Genomic DNA, 20,950 nt, shown 5'->3' on the forward strand with positions numbered 1-20,950 from the left:
AATAAGTAGGATTAGTGTAAATAAGAGCCAATGTCAATCATTTAAAGAAAGCTGGAGAATAAGTCAGTCTGATAGCAAAGGCTCAGTTACCCTTTGTTACAAGGTGAGACTGGGGAGTTACCAGCAGGGCTCCGTTCGTAGATCTTAGCCGTCAAGAGGTGCACGTACCAGGTAAATAAGTCTGAAAGGTATTTGGGTGTCAGGCGGTTTAAGGCCTTAAAAAAGATCAATACTGGATATTTTAGGAAACTAAAGTGCCATATGGTCAAGATGTCCTTTTTAAGAGTTGTCCTTTTCAACAGTAACATTCTTTCAAAGGACCTCAGGCAATATTCATATTAATAGCTTTTTAATTGTTATTGATTATGGTGAAGTGGCGTATACAGAGGCTGTGCCAAGGTTGTCATTAGCAACAGTAAAGAACCAGGAAAGCATCCGTTGTAGACGCAGAGTCCACTGTAGCCACTTCACTCTGCAATATTGATTAAAGAGCAGTCCTCTTCCTCCAAAGTGCCGCCTGAAACAATAAAAGAGAGAAAATGAGCTAATCACTCAGCATTTTGCTGCGATACATTTGATGTTTAAGTCACATAGTCACAAGTTATTAGCTGCTCTAATGACTAAATTCACTGTGAAATTAACTGCGAGGGCAATTTCCAACACTTGAAAAACTGAAGACTGTTAACAAAACAACAGGGATTTATTGTGCGCTGTTATTCAATAGCAATTTTTGGGCTGAGACGCGCACACGCACACACACACACACACACACACACACACACACACACACGTGCAAGCAGCAAAACACACAGATACTGGATAGACTGCTTAAGTGAGCTTTTAAAAAGTAGCAGGGAGTAGATATAACAACAGAAAGACATTTAAACAAGCTCCATAATGCTTCAGTGATGATTGTCATAATAACAATTCATCTAAGAACAGCCTGTTTTGAAGAAGCTTTATTTTGCAATGCTTTATAATAGACTACTGCAACGTCTCCATATCAGCCCATTTCTGCTTATTTATTATTAGATACAAGTCAATAGTTAAAAATAGGCCCCTTCATCATCTGATATATATTCAACAGAAATGGATATGACCATAAATATTCAGGAAAACTCCTCTTTGAGCAGAATATGAATTGGTGACCTTGAGATTGATCTCCTCACCTTTCACTTCTGAGGTTTGACCCCACAGCGTCTCTAAGAAGTGCTGCTGGTGATGATGTCGTTGGCGGCGACAGAGTTAATGGTCTTTTGGGACCTTAAATGGCCGGGTGCCGCACGGGGGGAGAAGAGGGGACCCAGAGGGTTGTCGAGCGTCACGTTGAAGGTGCCCTTCAACACCGTGTTCATGATGCCTGGACTCAACTGCAGGCACACAAACATAACAGTCAACGACAGATTATACAGTAACAGCAGTACAGTATGTTTTATATGGAAACACACACACACACTAAACAGAAGAGAACAACTCTACAAATACTGGTAGAAAGTCACACATAAACACCTTCCAGCCTTCATGTTCAGTCAAAGATTATGTTACACTGAAATAAGTAATGAAAGTTAAAATATATATTCTCAATCGCAGAACCATTTAAATGCACTGTGGTTGAACAGGACAAACCCAGCAATGAAGACAAAAGACTGAAGTATGAATCAATGAGATGACGATGTCAGCAGTGATGAGTGGATGTCCTGTGACTTTAAAACAGGAGCCACCAACAGTTCTTGGCATTTTCCTTCAAAATACTTTATCTGTTTCAAAATTACTTTGCTTCTTTTACTGCATTTAAAACTGATAAAACTTCACATAAACCAAATTCCTTGATAGTCCATGAACCTGTCGATTAAAGGTGACAAACTCATTTTTACAGAGCCTCCAAGAAATGTGTCACAAAAACACAGAACTTGCTTAAAGAATTGAGATTCTCTGGAGGTCAGGCAGGCGTGGAATTCATTTCATAGTTACGTTCCATTTACAATTCCGTCATGCATGTCCATGACTCGTCTCTCACAATAGGTGGAGCTCCACCTCAGCAGTGACTTTGACTTAATCAGATTTATTTCAGTCACACAATAAATATATAATTTTTCAAAACAAAAAAGAATGCAGAGCTGTTTTATATTTTAATCATGCGTACATATCCTGTGTTAGTTAACATTCTCAGAACTTACTGCTACATATACAATACGCACAGGAACACTAGGGTCAGATACTTGCCATTGCCACAACATCGTTGATTTAAGGGCCTCACTTATCATCTATGATGACGCCGCTATCACTTTTTCGCAGTGATCTCAGAGGTAACCACAGGATAATGTCCTCTAGTGCCGCCATGTTTTTTTAAATATAAAATTCCAACTGAGATCTTCTGTACGGAGTTTTGTAGTGTGCCCTCTAGTGGAATACACCAGTAATTTGCATGTGAAAAATTACGCTCATGATGCATCAGGTTATCACGAACGGCTAAAAGCAAGTATGTCTCAAGCCTTATATTCAACTTACAGCATCTTTGTATATTTCTTCAGTTCTCATTACTTATATATATTTCACATTTCACAAGTGCAAAGACTGTTTATTATTTTCCACAAGAAAAAAATCAGCCAGTCTTTTTTAACTGCCCTTGCTCAGCTCTTGGTCATGAGTGTAGTGTAATAATCTTTTTATTTATTTTTTAAATAAATTGCATTACAACCTTAACTTTAGACATGAATCAAACCCCAAACTCCCAAAATAAAGAAATAAATGTCGAGGATAAAACTGCAACAATCACCTCACGAGCAGCAGGGCTTAACTCTCTCAGCTATTCTTCAATAGAAACAGGTCACTGAGGTTGAATTCACAAATATTTAACACACAGCAACAAATACAAATGATGAGTCCGTCAGCTCTTAGTTAAAGACAACACATAGGAAAGTCTGACCTTCGGATCACCTCATCAAAACAATAAGACAAACAACAGCACTTCTCTCCCGCACCACACAGAAAGATGGAGACATACATGAATAAATGTATATGCTTTATGCACTTATTTTATCCACCCATTCTCCCACCCAGGTACTGCCTGAGGACTCAACCTCTTCTCTATTATCAGAGCTCGCTCTCTCTTCCTTTTCTCTCCCCTCACCTCCCTGCAAACACACACATCAGTATGCTAGAGGTGCCTCAGGAGGATTTAGGCACATTGGCGGGGCCGCTCAGATCTCAGTATTGATCCTAATGGAAAAAGGGTTGCGGGTTCAACTCCAGGTCACCCTCAGGGTTGCCCGCGAGGTCAGGGAGATGAGGAAGAGCCCTTGGAAGTGACAACACCATCGGCATGGCAATGATGAGGGGAGATTACGAGATGTTTCACTAGGTCAAGGAGGGAAGAAGGAAAAAGGGGGGATCCATGCGGGGGCTGGTGGTGATGATGTTAGTCGGTTATGTGTGTGGATGTGAAGCGTGCACACAAGAGCAAATTGTTTCCCACAACACACATAGAGGGGATGACACATAGAGAAAAGCAACACATGCTGCATCCCATATGTCAGCAAAAAAAAAGGAGGCTGATTCTCTGAAGGTGCATGGAGGCATTTGCAGATTCGCCGTGGACAGATTGTGCTTTCCAAAACAAAATACGAGACCAATTCTATGAAGTACTTCTTAACTGCCAACTCTACACCGAAAGCTTGTAGCCATGAAAAGACACTAATGTTGATTGGACGAGGGTGATGAGATGTGCACCACATCCACCAATCATCCACTTCAACCGCTGCTATAACCCACAATATTTCATATAACTGAACCTTTAGTCCATCTTCAGACCTGATGTCAACATCCTGAACGTGTCTCCTGTGACCAAATGTGGTCAGAGCTCACTTCCCTGCTCTGTATGTAAATCATCCTTTTCTTCATTTGTGTTTGTCAAAGCCAAATGATGTTGTTTTTACCCAGTGTGTGTTTACAGATGTGTCTGATGTCGCTGTGTTTGTGTGAGTGTGTGAGTGTGTGTGTGTGGAGGAAGGGATGAATGAATGATCAGTGCAGAGATCTTCTACCTGACAATACAGTAATACTTTTCCTTTGAGGAAATCACAACACGTTTCCTTAACTGTCACTGACTCCCAACAGTAAGAAGTGAAACTACGATTGTCACAGCCTCATGTTCACAATGTATTGACAATACAAATTATGCAGATTAAAAAACATTCAGATTTGATACTGATACTTAACCATCCAACAGTAACAATTATTTGGACTGGGACACATGAAACCATATTTAAATTCACTAAATCCAGATTTTATCTGGATAGGGACCACAACAAAACATTGATAAATATTAAACCTGCCTTTTTTCCACACCAAAATTGAATGGGTTCTTCACCGACCCATACCGCATCCTTCCCCCAAGTTTCATGATAAACCATCCAGTTGTCTTTCCGTAATATTGTTCACAAACAAACAGATGATGGTGAAAAAATAACACATCAACATGAAATACAACTGTCTCTCTCAGAAAAATGTGGAAAACATAATAAAAGGATATCAGGTGCCAGAGCTTCGCTTAAAAACAGAAAATTTCAAACTCTCACACTGATGTACATGTAGAGACATAAACAACACACTGTGAGGAGTGTTTGAAGAAATGTCAGTTGTGTTAAGGAAAACTTCTGCACTGACTCACGAAGAAGATCAAATAAACTCCACCGTCTCCTTTCTTGGCTCCGTGTTCTTTGCACTTGGCAGGTTTACATCCCGGCAAAGATCACAGCTCTTAATTAATATTTGTTTCTAGCTTGACATCTGCTCGCTGTGTCTTTTTTATTTCCCATGCACCCTCCACCCTCCTCTCTGTTAAATGAAGCTCGACCAATAAGAACAGTGTCATATGTGAGGGGAAGGTAATCAGGCCTGTACTCTCCACAAGTGTGTGGCTCATATGGTGCATTAAATGGGGAAACTAAATGAGCCCTTGCCATGGACTAATGCCACTCAAGTAGGCAGTCTTGTAACATTACACACATGTATGAATGGATACACGTGGACACTGATGCTGAAATAGCTACCGTCTGCTTCAGTTTGCACGCCCTCAGAACACATTTTCTGCTGTTGAATTTAACTACCCTCTTCAGCTGCTCAATTTGCTGCTGTCTGTCTCTATGCTTCTCTTCCCCGCTGATTTTCCATCACTTTTTTCGTCGCTGTCTCACCCAATGTCCCTCGTCTCTATACCCTTCTGCCTCTCTCACGTCACTATCATCCCATCCTCTCTGCCTGCTTGTCTTCCGCTCTCGCCTCGGTCTCACTCTCTCTGCACCACCTCACACCACCTTAAAATCTGTATGGCCTCTGGTGTCGTATGGATTCACAGTCACACAGGTAATTACTGTGACGAGAGCAAAGACATGCATTCAACTAAAAAAGAAGAAAAACAAGAACAGAATCTCCTAAAGCTAAAATGAGACATGATACGTTTCTCTCACAGTGCAAAGCATCGGTCTGAGCCACAACATTTGTTAGTGTGCAGGGGTCAATCAACATGATCCTGGGCGTTAGCCAAGACATATAATGGTTGAAAAAAATACCAGTAGGTGGAAAAGTAAACTTGTTTGTGCAGACTAGCAGCAACATGCTAATACCAGCCACCAATTGAAATGTTGCATTACTAATGAAGTGATGTGTTTTGAGTGAGACATGATTTAATCATACAACTTCCCTTTTATAAAGTTTTATCTAAACAAACCCACTTTTATTCTGAGCCAATTACCTCCTGACATTAGCTCTACACTCTGGTTTGACTAAAGTGGCTGCAGACAAACACTTGGTGAGTGAAAGTGGAGGATTTAATTTTTAATTTAATGCCTTAGTGGAACACATTTTAAACTTCAGATACCCTGAACGAGAAGAGGAGCGGAGAGGATCACATTAGATACTTCAACAGTTTTACTAATTATTCCCACAGATACTGTGCATTTATACATAAATCTATCAAAAAGTGATTCATAATGAATCTTACAAAGACAAAAAATAATAAGAAAAGTGCAAAATTCAGATGAGCAGGTGGAAGGGGAGAGAAGCAGGCATCAAGGACTCGAAGCTCGGCAGAGGAGAGTGAGCTATATGTGAGTGAGGTGAATTTCAGGTGAGCTGTGTCTCAGTACTGAAACCTGACGAACTGGAATGGAGGAGAGCTTTAGTTCAGGCAGTACAATGAAGTGATTTGCTTTGTTCATGCTTCATAATCACTATATGCTTATTCACCAACCAGCTACCCGCTGACCAATAGCGTTTAATCATATTCAAGCAATCAAATCCGGTGGGAACATGAATTCTCACATGCTTCTGCACTAAAATGGGAATCCAGGTCACAGTTAGCTTTGCCAGTTGATGCTACAATTTGCATAGGAAAGGAGACGAAAGAGCTAAATTAGGCTGAGAGAGACATTGACAGCACAAACCTGCAGATTCTGCAGAGACACGACTGGATCGGTTCTGTCTGCAGAACCTCATAAGAGAAGGTGAACTTGCAGTGAGCTGTGGCTCTGAATTTAAACTCAGTGAAGTGGAATGGAGCATGTTACATTTTCTTGTCTCTCACCAGAATGAATTGTGGTTATTCTTGTGGTCTAACAAATATAATGGATGCATCATGAATTCCTTCCACATAGACTGAAATTCCTTTACATGCATAACTAGAACATACTCACTAAGGTCCAGGATTCATCTAAACTATTTAAAACATCCAAACTGTCCCCACAGAATCTACAAATTGATGAGAGTTACAGCTACATTTTTTATGTAAAATATAATACAAAATATTTAAATCAAAACAAAATGGAAGAGGGCTCTGAGGGGGCAAACCTCTGCCTATATTAATGCCCTATGTCGCCATGTCAAAGCTGTGTTTCCGATATTTAAGAGTGTATCGGCCCGCCAGTATTCTAATTTGTGCCACTAAAGCTTCATAAACTTCTCATAATGACATAAGAGATCTCTAACTGTGTAGAGAGCTGTTTGCCACATGGTAAGTTCTTACCATCATCATAGTTTCAGCTGCAGTTATGCACATATTTGCCAGTGACATGCAAAGCAGTTTTCCCATTTAAGAACTAGACACCCATTCTCCAGTCTGTGTACCTGTCACTCAGAACCTGTTACACGTGAGAGCGATGTTTGTGTGCATGCACATGCACCCCGATATTGGCATAGATTTAATCTACGTGAATTCAAACCTTAATGGGTTCTTCCTTAGCCCATACCCCACCCTCCCACCACGTTTCAATAAAATCAGTCCAGTAGTTTTTGTGTAATCAGACAAACAGCAATGAAAACCTATGACCTCCTCAGAGGTAACCGGCCCAATAATCAGAATGTGAGAACCTGGACAAAGGACGACTGTATTATCAGCAGGAGACTGATAAAGAGGTGGAAACTGTCAAATGCAGCCTGAAGACAGACAGAGATGGTGAAGTGTGGAGGAGAAGAAGAGAGGAGAGAAGTTGAGGAGATTAATCCACAGAGAGACAGCAGACAGAGTGTGAGTCAAGCAGACAGAGAAAAAGAGAAGAAAGAGCGGTGTGATAACATTACACCCATGGACATGAACATGACGATGAACGAGGTTTGAATCAAACTCTGCGGTTTTGTCTTTGATGTTCACCAGTCAAAGTCAGCTGGGACTGGAAGCAACATTAGCCCTCTCAATCATCTCTCATGCACACATTCACCAGCAGCTGTTAACCCCCGGCTGTACTTCTATTAAAACACACAGCAGAGAGAGATTAGGTTCTGGTTTGGTTTCATTACATCGGTAAAATGCTTCATACATAAAGTGCATTTATCTCTGTCAGCAGTCTGAGGTGGCTGCATTAACCAAAATTACACTAAATAAAACTGCCCTCACGTTTCCCTGTTTCTGTTCAATCAGGCAGGTCAATTAGGAACAAGTGAAAAGTTGCCTTGAACAGGAAGCCACATCGTTCAGCCTCGAGTTGCATCGGTGGAGAAACGCAGACTGGTTGAAAGCACAGAAACTTATTGAGGTTTGTTTTTCTTCTGCACAGTTCAAGGTCACAGAGAGAGATATATGAGAATATGATTCTCAGAGGTTTACAACATAAGATGATGTCAGACATACAGCGTATCATGCACGCACACACACAGACATACACACACACATTCCCAGGTTTTTAAATCCAAAATAAATATGTATATTATGATGATGATAATATATTTGTGATGAATTTAAAATATAGTAAGTTAAGATACAGCCATGATTCTGTCATTGCACATGTTAGTTCCTCATGAAGAATGGGTAGTGGTGGGAAGTGAGAATTTCTTTCCTTTCTTTCCAAGAATAAAAAGTGAATTTAAATATTTGAAAAGCATCTTTACCTGATAAGTTCCAGGTCCAGGGTTGTTGTTCATGGAGACCTTGAATCGATCCTCTTTGGAGGAGATCAGAGCCATTTGAGGGAAGGATTTCACACTGGGGTTGTACTGACCAGGGCCTGACGAACACATGCACACACGCACGCACACAAACACACTTTGGATCATTAATTCTATATTACTTTGACAGAGACAGAAAAGACTGGTGTGTAATCACAAAAACACAAAGAAATGCAGGATGAGTGGGTCATATATTATTTTAATGACCACTAAATCCATCTCAAATATATCTGTCGGAAAGTTTTTTCTTGTCTAAAGTTTTGCATTTTATTCAAATACACACTTTACGCCACATGTATTTATTAGAGGTGTAACGATTCTCATATTGCTCCAGGCAACACTGCCAGGTCTATAACAAAGCTGCAGTGGCAGATAATGTACAAGGGTTGTTAATTTGAATCAGCCACTTCATTAAGATCTGTCAAACCTCTTCCTTCTTACTCCGCTCAAGGTTCATATTAAGTTTTAATCATGTTTTTCTCAATCTAATGCAAAAAAGCCACCTTTCCAAAATGATTTTCCTTTTCTCTCGTTCACGTGTGCAGCAGTAAAAAGTTACAGCAGTACAGTATGGATCCGTCAGGGCTTTTTATCTGCAGAGTCATGTAACTCTAAGTCTCTGCACTGTGATCAAAGCCGTAGCAGATGACTGAACCGTTTGAACTTGGATGTAGCACACAGATGGTGCAACTAAACTCAATATCTTTTCTCCAGTCCTTGTTATGAATATACTATGAAACTAACATACAGTACAAGCAGTACTAGTAACATGAGTACAGAACTCCATTTACGCATAGTATACACATTTAAACCACTCCCCACGCATCTACCTTTGAGCATGAACGATCCTTAACCCTTTTTCTCTCTGCCAAGGATCACCAGCTTACTTCCTCTTCTCCACCACCCTCTGCCAGCTCCTCAGCCACACTTCACCTGGATCTTGTAAAACTGATCTGGATAAAGCCAAACAAACTCCCTAAGGTTTGATGGTAGTTTTTAGTTTTAGTTTAGTAGCTTTTATTGGTCAGCACTCCACTGCTTGTTCTCTTTTCACAGCCCTTTTTGATAATTGTACATTAAATCATTGTGTTCATTGTATCTTGTGTCTCTGCCTCTGTTCCCCCATTGAGTCCCTATTATACACAAACACTAATACATAATAAATAAAAAATGAAAAAGTCAAACACATATACTTGTTGAGAATAAACTTTTTTTTTTAGAAATCTATAGTCATTTAAAGAAGACACATTAAAAGCAGAAAGCTCTTCTCCAAATAAAAATCTAAGTCTTGGCGGTTTTAACTATAACACAACATGTTTCCATAATACTTCTTTATTTGAAACCTCATCTGCCAACTTTTCAGGGTTTACAGAAACAACTTTTACAATTGATTGTGAAAGGCTTCAATGGACGCCAGGGCTGCGGATCTCATTCAGTGCATTAAGAATGATGATAAAGAGAAGATGCCATCATCAGTCCAACGTGGTTTTACAATAATAAATGAGTAGGTTCTTGTTTGAACCAACAGCCAATGAAAACAATGTATGACAACAAAGAATAAGTTACACAAAAACACCACAAAACTCACACGTTAAAAAAACCCATTTACATCTGTTAATGTCACATTATGAGTAACTGTTGTTTATTTGTGTGTGTGTGTGTGTGTGTGTGTGTGTGTGTGTGTGTGTGTGTGTTACAAAAATATTTCATATTTAGATATTCAGACCATTTTTAGAAATGTAACCACAGGGACCAAGCATGATGAGGACTATAATGTTCCCTAATGTTCCATATACTGTAGACCTATTCATAAATGCAAATTAAATAATGGGTAATATGATTGTATGTGTGTGTTTGTGTGTGTGTGTGTGTGTGTGTGTGAGTCTCCATATGCTTGTATCTGAATATCTGCTCCAATGTATGTGTGTGTGTGTGTGTGTGTGTGTGTGTGTGTGTGTGTGTGTGTGTGTGTGTGTGTGTGTGTGTGTGTGTGTGTGTGTGTGTGTGTGTGTGTGTGTGTGTGTGTGTGTGAGTATGAAGAAGAAAAACTACTACAAACAGTCTAAATCTATTTATATGCAAATTGGATTTTGGTTAAACGGTTTGGGGTGCCTCATGGGTTGAGTCCCTTGGTGAAATGGGGCTAGTCATAAATTATCCAAGTAAGTCATGAATCTATCAATTTTGAAACAACATTTTTCAATGGGAGTGTAATTGAGGTAAATATTAGGTTAGAGGCCCACAGAGATGGAGCTAATTGGACTGCATGATGGTGAAAGGGAGGAGCTGTACAGTTTCCAAATGTTCAGCACTGAAAAAGATGGAAAGATGGTTAGATAGATAGTTGGATTGATAACAATTATTATCAAAGGGCCAATAAAGGGAAAAATATGTTATTTATTTTTTATTCCGATAAAAATATTCCAGCAAGCATTGAGGTGACATTCATGGGATTGGTAGCCATTGATGACCAGCTTTTTTTTAAGATTAGTCCAGTGAGTATACTTAGTTTAACAGGTCGTTGGCTGGATGAAGACTTTAACATGAAAAAGGTGTTACTGGAATACAGAAGTGTGAGATTATTGTTTATCAGTATCAGTCATGAGAAGTAGGTAATTATGTCTTGGTGTAAAAGAAAATCCATATTGCTCATAACTAATAGTTATATGTGTGATACCTGGCACGCTGGGGTCACATGGAATGAAGACATCACTGCGCGGTGCAGCCGAGAGGAAGCAGCTCTGTCGCTTCTTAGCTCCTTCCCCTCTGGGTTCTGAGTACAAGTAGCCATTACACTTCTCAAATGCCTGACTCACATTGTAGCTGTTGGGTGGAGGAGAATCCTGCAGACAGAGAAGAGGAAAAACATACGTGGCGAAACATAAGAACGCTTCAATTCTGTTTCCCTGGATTACTTAAAACCATGACCTGCTGATGGCGCTGGTTGAAAATCAGGAAATCACCAAAGTCATGAATCAACATAATGTAACTTCAGGCGATAAGGGTCTTTCAATCAAAACAATAACAAAGGACCAAGTTTTGGTGATGTCGAGAAGCAGCGGTGGATTATGGGAGTTGTTGTCTTCATCACCAGAGGAAAATATATAAAGTCCTGTCTAGTTGTTTTTAGACATTTTAACAAAGAAATTGTACATATTGTATGTTGAGGATTTACTCTCTGGACTGTAGACTGTGTATAAAGATGGATGACAGGACTGCTCCCTGAAAGTGAAGCCAAAGCCTGCCACCTGTTAGCTGGCTACAGTAATGGTCATGGCCTCCTCCATGTTAGCAGATGGCATATGGACCAAAATAAAAAAGTCACAATCTCAAAAATGGTTTCTGTCATTTCAGGTTGTTCTTTTTACACTGATGTTTGTTTATGTGTTAATTTCCCAAAAATGTGACTCTTGGTTGGACCTTGCTACCGTGGCTTCACAACACAATTGCAACTGTACAGATTCTGTCTCCAAAAAATGTCTTCAGAGCAAGACGGCAGCGTTCATATATTCTGTCTCCATTGTCTATCAATATATATAGGGTATATCTTCTGGATATGGCAATCCCTTCAAGTTGTTGAGACATTTCAGTAAAAACACAAAAAAGCCAACCTCATGGTGGCACACGAAAAACAAAGGAAACAAAAGGGTCAGTCACAGTATCACCTTGCGCTGTCTTTAATGCTCGGTGAGATGCCAATGACAATGTAACACATAATTACGCACAAAATGTGGCATTTCTGAGGTCCCCTTATTAAATGACACAAATAATAGGTCCGCAGCATAACAGATGCACACTTAATATAAATAACAAATTACCTATTCACCCATCTGTTATCAGAACACGCTGTCAGACTTGTTACCATATCACCCATGACACACGTTCATGCATGAATATCAGCGTGCACACACCAGGACATCTCGTACGTGTCACATCATCTACATGCAAATGCAGACAAACACACACTGATATCTCCTCCATGGCACAAATGAGTGCTTGACTCGCAGCTGTCATGCTGCTTCTCCACAGTGGGAGGAACAATGATAGAAACATGAGCAACACATTATTGCCTCCATAACAAGGCCATTACATTCTTAGTTATTAATGAATCACTGTTAATTAAGAGGTGATTCGTGGAGGCACCCTCGCTGATGTGAACATGAAATGAATCCGAGTTGAACAGGGGGAACTTGCAGTGGTTCAACCACTGCTACAGAGGAGCCTGAGTTATTGGGGATCTGTCTTGTTGGTGGCTCTCTGAATAATGGATGGTGAAGGCTGAATATAGCCACGCGATCCATTTATCCTAAACATAGCAGAGCTGTCATTTACCTCCAACTGTCATTTCCAGACCACTGTTTTCTCCTTCTCCTTCCAGGTAGCTGTCCATCTTTAATCATTGCTAACCCAAGCTGTATAACTTTTCATTAAAGACTCAGTGGGAGGAAAAAAGGAGTCAAGTACAACACGTGCATGACAATACAACCTCACATGCACACATACACACACACATACAGAGACACCGCTGTCAATTTACAGACACAAACTGATTGTGTGGTGTTGAAAAGCAGCTGTGGCCTCTCTGAAAAGGAAAGTAAATTGAATGACAGTTAGGAGAATTTGTGTCACCTGTTTCTGTTTCCCTTAGTTAGGTTTGGAGCTCATGGTGAATTTGACACAGCACAGAAACACACACACACGTGTCACAGATCTATCTAACAGTGCGGAGCAATCATTTTCCAACCAACACACACCTGACTCAGAGCCCTATGGTGTGTAATTATACCCTAGCATAGAGTAAACCATTGTTCCCAGTAGCAGTCATCACCTATTGACAGCACTCCGGTTGACTTTAATTATGAACCCTCGACATTTAGACGGCTCAATACCCATCTTCCTATGAGCACACAGAGGTACACTCAAACGCAATTTCTGTCCACCCTAATGATTCTGTCAAGTCGCCCTTCACAGTCTGAAAAATATTTCAGAGTACATATACAGCGGGATCCAACGCCACTTTATAAATATATTCACTATCGAGATGCCAGATACACATTTGTGGCAGGTGGATGGCCAGTGACACAGTATAACTGAAATTAAATATTGATGTGATGCTGGCACGCAGACTGTCAGACCAGGACAGTTTTTTTTATTTTTATGAAAGCAAAGTGGTAAAAACTAACACAAAAATATTATAACTTCATGTTTTTAATGTACACAAAACATATGATTTGATAAATAAACTCAAAGCTGTAGTTATAGTTCATCGAAACAATGTAAAAACCATAGACCAAGCATTCTGAGTGAGCAAATCATTAAATCATGAGGATGTGGTAAATACTAAATAAAGCAACAGGTAAATACTAAATTAAGAACAACTGTACAGTGGGAGGCAATGCAGATGGAGCACACTGGCGACTGCATGTCCTGAGATTAATACTGCAATGGGCAGTGCTGCCTTATACACATAAAGACATTATCAGGAGAGGAATGGTGTCCAGCTCGAAATCCATCTTAAATCACATGTCAAATCAGAAACAGAGAAATATTCCGTCAATGAAGGTTTACAAAAACCCAACTGAACGTATAGACTCACTTCTGCACTTTAGTTTTTGTAAGATGGGACATTGTTAAAAATGTTGATGATAATGATAATCACGACACAGAAGGGCTTCATGTGCAGTACACAGCAGCAGAAGCCATATATTCATGACAAATACACAATTAGTCCAGGTACCTTGACCAATCAAAATCTATTTTCCAGTAACTTAAATGTTGGTTTTTAATTTTCTAACCTTATGATTTACTGAGCAGTTGATTTCTGCTGTTGCTATGTCTGCATCACTGACGAATTATTAAAAACAACAATTCAGTACTGGCTATTGCAAAATGTTCTAATTCTTCAGGCCATTACATTAAACACTGGTGTCCTTCAATGAAACTATTAAGAATGTTAAGATCAGATTTGTAGCCTGATTTCTGTATCATATATATTTTGCCATTTCTAATATTTAAAGTAAGCAACAGCTAAAAAACTAAAACTCACTTCTTAATGACTATTCATGAAAAACAAAATGCAAACCTAAAACTAGAGCCTAGGGGATAAGACAGGTGGATTTTGGGTCTGATTCACCCCCCCAACAAGAATCAGGGCGTTGCAGACTGGACTGTTCTGAACACGTCATCTGGTCAAATGATCCTGCAGAGTGAGGTGTTTGCAGAAATTATCCTAATGTCACAGACTGGATTGTAATTTCCCTTATTTTGAATCGTACATATCAACCATGTTTGATAGTTGTGTAGTACGAAAGTGGTGAAGTATGAAAGGAGCAGCCATCAGCCGGTGAGCAGAACCCTGCAATAGCCAATGAGAGCAAGCTGACTAGGAAGCGTCACCGATTGGATGTTGTCTACCTGTGTTTAGAATTGAAACATGGCTGCCAACAGTATAAATATAAATATATATAAAGACTTTTGTTTCCTGTGCCGGGTGGACAATAGAAAAGGAGGACAAACATGTGGAATTGTGACAACAGCAGTGATCGTTTCATCCTCTATTAAATCATTTGTTTCAACAGCAAGAGTGTTGTCCTGCGTCTCTACTGGATTGTCCAGTGTGTGAATTCATGATTAATCTGGGAACACATCAACATGAATGTCCACCAACATGTTGACATCCTGACCCATGCAGCAGGCATTAAACATTAGGTAAAGATAGTCCAGAAGAGTCCATCTTGTGATGGGAAAACATCAACATGAATGTCCGCCAACATGTTGACATTCTGACCCATGTGTCGTCATTACTACATTGATACAAGGGCACTGAGAACTTCATCTCAGCCATCTTCAAACTCTGATTTTGATCTCAACTCCACACTTGTTGTGAGTGCACCTGGCACAGATGTGACAAATTTTGCCCTGATGACATCACACACACTTCTTCCTGGGGGACACAAATTAACATGATGCATTGCCTAGCTCCCTACCCTAACCTTACCTATCACAACAACATTCTTAACCTCTATCCACCACCCCTACATCTAATTCTAACCCTGACATCCAACCGGGTCAACACGAGAATCTGCTCCTCTGCTCTTTTCTAATCACTCACACGTAGAACTGATCTTTATAATAACCTCCTGAATCCATATTTATGCTCATAGAAGAACGAGGGGTTGCTTCTTTTGCCACGATAAAGTTAAAACACTGCATTGCGTTACAAACAAAAACTCACATCACATTTATTCAGTTGTTCTGGTCACTTTAACATGTGTTAACACACAAAGTAATCTTCAGTACTGTGCGTGTCCTAATAACATCTGATTAGAGGGGAGTGAGGAAAGAGGACATGTGGCGAAGTAATACTGCAACGAACAAGGTACAAAATGAACGTAGCAGAAACACAAGAGTTAGTGAATGATTATTCTTGTTTCAGCTACTTTTGATTCAGGATTTGAGATATTGTGTTTGCAATTAAATTGTTTTGTTTGGTCGATGAATGAAATAAACTATACAAATAAATAAAGTATTAAGCGATTTAACCAAAATGAATAAGATTAAATCAGTTATAAATGTCGGTTTTGATATATTTTCGGTTAATTTCCCAGCCCTAGCCCATGGGTTAGTCTGAATTTAGCGTGAAGTCCCCACCTAGATATCAAAAGAAGCATGTTTATATATACACACACACTCACACACACTTGCATTGTGAAAACAATAGCAGCCATGTCATTGCAGTTGGTAATAAGCTGTTTCTTGTTATCGTCTTACAGCCTTTCTTCAAGACCGTCTTCTCTCATACTAATGACCACCCAAGTTCACCTGACAACGACCATACTAACGACTTGCCTTAGTATGTACAGTGACAGCTTAGACTAATGGCCCAGCATATCACATGAGATTGTGCGTGTGTGTGCGTGTGTTGCCACCACATCTGATTCTTCATCCTCTCATTACTCTTAAATTTCCTTCCCCCTCACGGAGCAGAATGCTATTTTCGGACTCTGTATTTCCATATTTCAGATCTTTGTGCTAGAGATAATATATATTCTGAGAGTGCGTATGTGTGCGTGTCTACCAGTGTGTGTGTTTGAGAAACATTTCCAGTTTCCACACAATCACCTGTGACGTATTCACATATCCACTGAAAGAACTCACCACTGTTGTCCTCTGTCAGGATTGGCTCTGATTCATTTGACATTTTATCTCCTCAGGTTAAAAATTAATTTGGTAGTTTGTGGTGAGCTGAGAAACAACTGACAGCTCACTGAAGCTTAAGTTTAGAGACTTTAAAAATAGGCAGAGGCTAAATTATGAATCTGGTTGGGAACTCATTTGTACAGTTTGTTCCAAAGACGCAAGAAAGTTCTGCACACATGAAATGAAAAATGAAGATAAGAAAAATGTACATGTGTACTCCATTTTAAATGCTGTAAATACTTAACTTGTGATTTCTCTAACTCTGCTTTCAGTCTTGCTGAAAACCTGCAGTTACTGAACAGGTTGGATTTCCTCATTTAGAGGCTAATAAATAATAATGGTTACTTAGGCTCTGCTACTTAAATCCAAAGTATCACTTGAGGTGCATCTGTTCCTCTCTCCAGTCAAACATATTGGCAGGCAAGGTGCTGTGTATTAAACACTGAGCAATAAACACAACTTCTTTCTCATAACTTTACTGTTTATGAACTCTGGTTTTGTTAGCATGTCCCTTTTTCTGCCCTCAAATAATATAGAGGCTGATCACATCATGTAGAATTGGTCAGAAGAGCATCAAAAAATGCTGTGTGGTTTGTAATCATAGATTGGGTATAAAAATGAATGTAGATTCGATAGTACGAAAGCGCCTGAAAGCTGTATTCTAAATAATTACATTTAATTAGAAACGCATATCAAATTTTCGACGCAGCTCACTGGTGAGTTGTGTTATTTTTAGAACAGGCCTGCGGGCTACTCATGTGGTCCTTGGGGGCTACCTGGTGCCCGCGGGCACTGTGTTGGTGACCCCTGTTCTACGACCTTCGGAAGGGGTCAGACGACAAAATCTAAAAAAAAAAAAGTACAATATATTTTTGAATAACTTTTCTCTGAAAGTCGTAGAGACTTGAGCATTTCAAGAATAATAAAGGGGAGACATCCATTTCAGCACGTTTAGAGCAAGCAGCGCAGAGTTATTCACCCTATGGTGAATATGGGTTAGGGTTAGGTTTGTGATTGGGGTTAGGGTTAGGGATGAATACCCATTGGAGATCATGATATTCTTCAATAACTCTCATAGAGACTTCAAGTTGGTTCCATCTCCACTAATGTGGCTCTGCCCGATCCATTGGGACCCTCCCCGAGCTTCTACGACCTTCAGAAATGGTGAAACCACCAAATCTAAAAAAAACAGTACGAGATATTTTTGAATAACTTTTTTCTGAAAGTCATAGAGACTTGTGCATTTCATGATTAATAAAGGGTGGCCTGCCACACAACCACACCGAATTTCAGCAAGTTTCGAGCAAGCAGCGCAGAGTTATTCACCCTATGGTGAATATGGGTTAGGGTTGCAATTAGGGTTAGGGTTGTGATTAGGGTTAGGGTTAGGGTTGTGATTAGGGTTAGGGTTAGGGTTGTGATTAGGGTTAGGGTTAGGGTTGTGATTAGGGTTAGGGTTAGGGTTGTGATTAGGGTTAGGGATGAATACCCATTGGAGATCAAGATATTCTTCAATAACCTTTTTTCTGAAGGTCATAGAGACTTGGAATTTGGTTCCATCTCCACTAATGTGTGTATGCCCGATCCATTGGTAGCGTTAGGGTTAGAGTTAGGGTTAGGAAGCTTCTACGACCTTTGGAAGGGTTCGGGTTAGTGTTGTGATTAGTGCTTGGTTTTTGGGTTGTGATTAGGGTTAGGGATGAAAACCCATTGGAGATCAAGATATTCTTCAATAACCTTTTTTTCTGAAGGTCATAGAGACTTGGAAGTTGGTTCCATCTCTTCGGGTACAAAGGGCTACCAGTTTGATACACACTTCTGAGACAACAAATTTGCTCAGTTTGCCTTTCGTTATATGAGATATTTTTGAATAACTTTTTTACTGAAAGTCATAGAGACTTGGGCATTTCGGGATTCATAAAGGCTAGCCTGCCACGCAACCACACCAAATTTCAGCAAGTTTGGAGCAAGCAGCGCAGAGTTATTCACCCTATGGTGAATATGGGTTAGGGTTGCAATTAGGGTTAGGGTTGCAATTAGGGTTAGGGTTGTAATTAGGGTTAGGGTTGTGATTAGGGTTAGGGTTAGGGTTGTGATTAGGGTTAGGGTTGTGATTAGGGTTAGGGTTAGGGTTGTGATTAGGGTTAGGGATGAATTAGGGTTAGGGTTAGGGTTGTGATTAGGGTTAGGGTTAGGGTTGCAATTAGGGTTAGGGTTGTGATTAGGGTTAGGGTTAGGGTTGTGATTAGGGTTAGGGTTAGGGTTGTGATTAGGGTTAGGGTTAGGGTTGCAATTAGGGTTAGGGTTGTGATTAGGGTTAGGGATGAATACCCATTGGAGATCAAGATATTCTTCAATAACCTTTTTTCTGAAGGTCATAGAGACTTGGAATTTGGTTCCATCTCCACTAATGTGTGTATGCCCGATCCATTGGCAGGGTTAGGGTTAGGGTTAGGGTTAGCAAGCTTCTACGACCTTTGGAAGGGTTCGGGTTAGGGTTGTGATTAGTGCTTGGTTTTTGGGTTGTGATTAGGGTTAGGGTTAGGGTTAGGGATGAAAACCCATTGGAGATCAAGATATTCTTCAATAACCTTTTTTTCTGAAGGTCATAGAGACTTGGAAGTTGGTTCCATCTCTTCGGGTACAAAGGGCTACCAGTTTGATACACACTTCTGAGATAACAAATTTGCTCAGTTTGCCTTTCGTTATATATCATTATTAATGATGAATGATACTCATCTATGTGAAGACACTGATCACGTTAATGATTTCTCACAATAATTATCAACAATGACTTAAGGTTGGAAACAGATAATATCATCATTTAACACTTTATTTCTATTAATCTCAGCAATTGTTTAAATTTCATTTCTACAACATTTCATAAGAAAAATGTTCCATTTTTACTAGCCACTGACCAACCCTTTTAACAAATCATAGGCAATAGTCAACTTCAATATGAGAATAAAAATTTGACAGTATAAAAAGTAAATAATTACATTTTATTAGAAACGCAAAGCAGATTTTAGACGCAGCTCACTGGTGATTTGTGTTATTTTTAGAACAGGCCTGTGGGCTACTCATGTGATCCTTGGGGGCTACCTGGTGCCTGCGGGCACTGTGTTGGTGACCCCTGAGCTATAATGTTAGTTAACATTTTCCTAAGAAGTTCAAGTCTTCTTCAATACAGCGGAATGTGTGAGTTGATACTGTGTGAGTGACAACTAGTAAGATCTAATGGTTTGAGGTCGCAGGTGTAGTGTCCTCAGGCTCTCCGTTAAGCCCGCCTCCCACTCCTCTAAATACGGTTACTTATGGTTTCAAAAAGAAAAGATGGCGCTGGACAAAATCCCAAACTTGAGGCTTCAAAATAGCAGCTCACAAACCAATGGGTTAAGGCTTCTTCCTTCCATAAAAAAATAAGCAGCTTACAAACTAGTACAAGAGTATGTATGTGTGCTATGAAGAAAATGAAGAAGGCTGCATTTCCTCTATGTGTCAGCCCTATGATAGGCTGTTAGCTGGGATTGGCTCCAGCCACAACACAAAAGGATGATCGTATAGATAATCAGTATAGATAATGGATGGAGGGATGGGTGGGAAAAAGTACTTCCACAATAGTGCCTGTCTAAAAGTGCTTTTAGAGGATATCTCTTACCAGACAGTGATTAGCGATGCTACTACCATCATGACATTGAACAAGTTTGTGTGACACCATTAATTCAAATTGAAACGCATTTGATTTACTACTTATCTTTGTGTGCGTCTGTTGCTTTCTCTTATGTCACGAAATATATTGCTTATGTTCAATTGAAAAGTGAACGTCACATTTGTTTGCTTGATTTACTCCCAGAATTGACTGTCTATGTCATTCTGTGTCATAAGCACAGCTGGTGTCTCATCATAGAGCCTGATAACCATCTGTAAGATTTTAGTAGCAGCAGTTTGGCTGGTGTCATAAGGCCTTAATGAGATTTTAGACAGGTCTTCAATATAGATGGAATGACAGAGGGAAACCATATGGGTCCCAGTCGCTTCCTATTCGCACTTTATAGGCAGCACTTAGTCTAACAATTTGCTGACAGCTACAGTTTTCTGCTGTGTTTTGTAGTCTTGTATATCTTGCTTTCTACTTTATGTATTTTTATCCTCTCCTTATCTGCTTAGTCTGTCTTTGTTATTGCTCCTGATCTTCTTTCCTCTATCCATCATATTTTGATGCCAAATCGCTCCTCTGTTTTCTCTCCTTTTTTCCTCTCACTCCCTTTCTAGCAGTTAAACAAGACTGGGCCATAACCTAGTATATGGCTGCACC

The 20,950-nt window shown here is 39.8% G+C and overlaps 1 protein-coding gene across 2 annotated transcripts in view; it reads right to left on the reverse strand.

Moving 5' to 3' along the window:
- Nucleotides 1-332: 332 nt before the first annotated feature.
- The window catches only part of stpg2 (sperm-tail PG-rich repeat containing 2), a 55,944-nt gene continuing 35,326 nt past the window's right edge, over nucleotides 333-20,950 (reverse strand). For both annotated transcript variants that reach the window (XM_020100972.2, XM_069523682.1), the window contains 4 exons: nucleotides 11,114-11,279; nucleotides 8,380-8,495; nucleotides 1,170-1,370; nucleotides 333-517 (listed from right to left, as the gene is read on the reverse strand). In XM_020100972.2, the coding sequence (XP_019956531.2) occupies nucleotides 1,203-1,370; nucleotides 8,380-8,495; nucleotides 11,114-11,279 (450 nt within the window). In that variant the 3' untranslated portion in view covers nucleotides 333-517; nucleotides 1,170-1,202. The remainder of the gene's footprint in view (nucleotides 518-1,169; nucleotides 1,371-8,379; nucleotides 8,496-11,113; nucleotides 11,280-20,950) is intronic.

The sequence above is a fragment of the Paralichthys olivaceus genome, chromosome 4, assembly GCF_024713975.1.
Source record: "Paralichthys olivaceus isolate ysfri-2021 chromosome 4, ASM2471397v2, whole genome shotgun sequence".
NCBI lineage: Eukaryota > Metazoa > Chordata > Actinopteri > Pleuronectiformes > Paralichthyidae > Paralichthys > Paralichthys olivaceus.